The sequence below is a fragment of the Talpa europaea genome (assembly GCF_964194135.1).
Source record: "Talpa europaea genome assembly, chromosome: 8".
Classification (NCBI taxonomy): domain Eukaryota; kingdom Metazoa; phylum Chordata; class Mammalia; order Eulipotyphla; family Talpidae; genus Talpa; species Talpa europaea.
In genome coordinates, this window is record NC_140075.1 from 1614351 (window position 1) to 1616261 (window position 1911).

The window sequence follows — 1911 nt, forward strand, 5'->3', positions numbered from 1 at the left end:
TAGATACAAGAAACACTTACTTCCTCATCTGTATCTAAGGGAAATGATACTCATCACATAAAAGTGTTCTTAGAAAAATTAAATTTGATAATGTATAAAAAAACTTAGTAGGTACATATCAAGGACAGTTATTTTTAATCTACATCACTATCAATAACATTTCTATCTCAAGAAGTTTTGTTAAATCAATACATGTCGCCGCTGTCTATTATATAAACATGCATCATCCATTCTTCATTCCATTGAAAGTAAGACGTGGACTAGGCATTGCAGTTTCAAAGATGGGTAAGCTATAGTGCCACAATTCGAGGAATATATATCATGCTCAGTAGAGAAATTTAGCAAGGTTAACGTTACTAAAGGGAAATTGAATTGGATTAAAAAGAATCAAATATTTTATGTGATTTTATTCAAACTAAAAAGTGTCTCTTTAAATGAATTTGCAGGGCAACATTCAAAATAGGTGCATATCCCATGAGTTTGAGGCTATACATTGAACACATAAGATTTCATTTATTTTTTAATCTAAGTCATTATTGAAGGTAGCTGAGAAAATAGCAGTTATATTCATATAAGATTAAAATGACTGGATGTAAAGTGAAAAAGGAAACTCAAGAAATAACATGAGGAGAAATGGGGGAGGGAAGAGCCAAGGAGAGATTTTCTTTCAAACATGAAAAAGTAGAAAAAATAAAAATATTGGGCCAAGTTAGCCAGGACCTTTGGTACTCAGTGCACCCAGCTCCTCACGAGCATCCTGCAATAACCCCACCCCTGGTTGGTGCCAAATTGCCAAGGAGTCTCCCCAGGGCCCCCTTTATATCCTTGTTCCTCAGACTATAGATGAAGGGGTTCAGCATGGGGGTGACCATGGTGTACATCACTGAGGCCACTAGACTTGACCTGGAGGACGAAGTGGCCGCAGAACTGAGGTAGACCCCCAGGCCTGTGCCATAGAACAAGGACACCACCAGGAGGTGAGAGCCACAGGTGGAGAAGGCTTTGTACTTGCCTCCAGCTGAGGAGATCCTCAGAATGGAGCAAACAATTTTATAGTACGAGAAAAGTATCCCATTGAAAGGAATGACAGCCAGAAGGCCAGTTGTGAAATATACCACTATGTTATTGATGAGGGTGTCCAAACAGGCCAGCTTCAGGACCTCAGGAAGATCACAGAAAAAGTGTGGGACTTCCACATTGGTGCCAAACGAAAGCCTCAGAACAGTCAAGGTCTCAAGAAGTGAGCCGAGGACACTCAGGCACCAGGACCCCAGGGCCAGCCGTCCACAGAGGCGGGGGTTCATGATGACCATGTAGTGCAGGGGGTGGCAGTTGGCCACATAGCGGTCATAGGCCATCACGGTCAGGAGGAGATTGTCCAGACACCCAAACACAATGAAAAAAAAAAATCTGGCTGAGGCAACCTCTATATGTTATGATTTTGTTCTGCGTCTGGATGTTCAGCAGCATCTTGGGGACGGTGGTGGAGGTGAAGCCGATGTCGGCAAAGGACAGGTTGGAGAGGAAGAAGTACATGGGCGTGTGCAGGTGGGGGTTGGAGCTGATGGCCAGGATGATGAGCAGGTTCCCAGCGAATGTGACCAGGTACATGGCCAGGAACAGCCCAAAAATAATAAACTGAATCTCTGACTTTTCTGAAAATCCCAAGAGGAGAAATTCTGATGCATGTGTTTGATTTCCTGATTCCATGTGGGTGAAATAACTGCCAGGAAAGAGAAAAAAAGCATCATTCAGCCGTCACACCAAGCACGGAAGTGTAGTTGCCTTTCATTCCCGGTGAATGAATTTGTAAAGTGCTACATTTTTTCCAGTTGCCTTTATTTGGGGAATTTCAAATGTTCTCGCTCTTTCCATTTTTGTCACTAGTGTGTGGGAATGTGGTCTCAGCGC

General features: G+C 42.8%; 1 protein-coding gene across 1 annotated transcript; it reads right to left on the minus strand.

Moving 5' to 3' along the window:
• Positions 1 to 746: 746 nt before the first annotated feature.
• On the minus strand, positions 747 to 1710 carry LOC311176134 (olfactory receptor 7C1-like; the record flags this gene model as incomplete). Its single annotated transcript, XM_084241452.1, is given in 2 exon segments — positions 747 to 1406; positions 1408 to 1710. Coding segments are annotated over 2 exon segments (963 nt in total).
• Between the last annotated feature and the right edge of the window lie 201 nt (positions 1711 to 1911).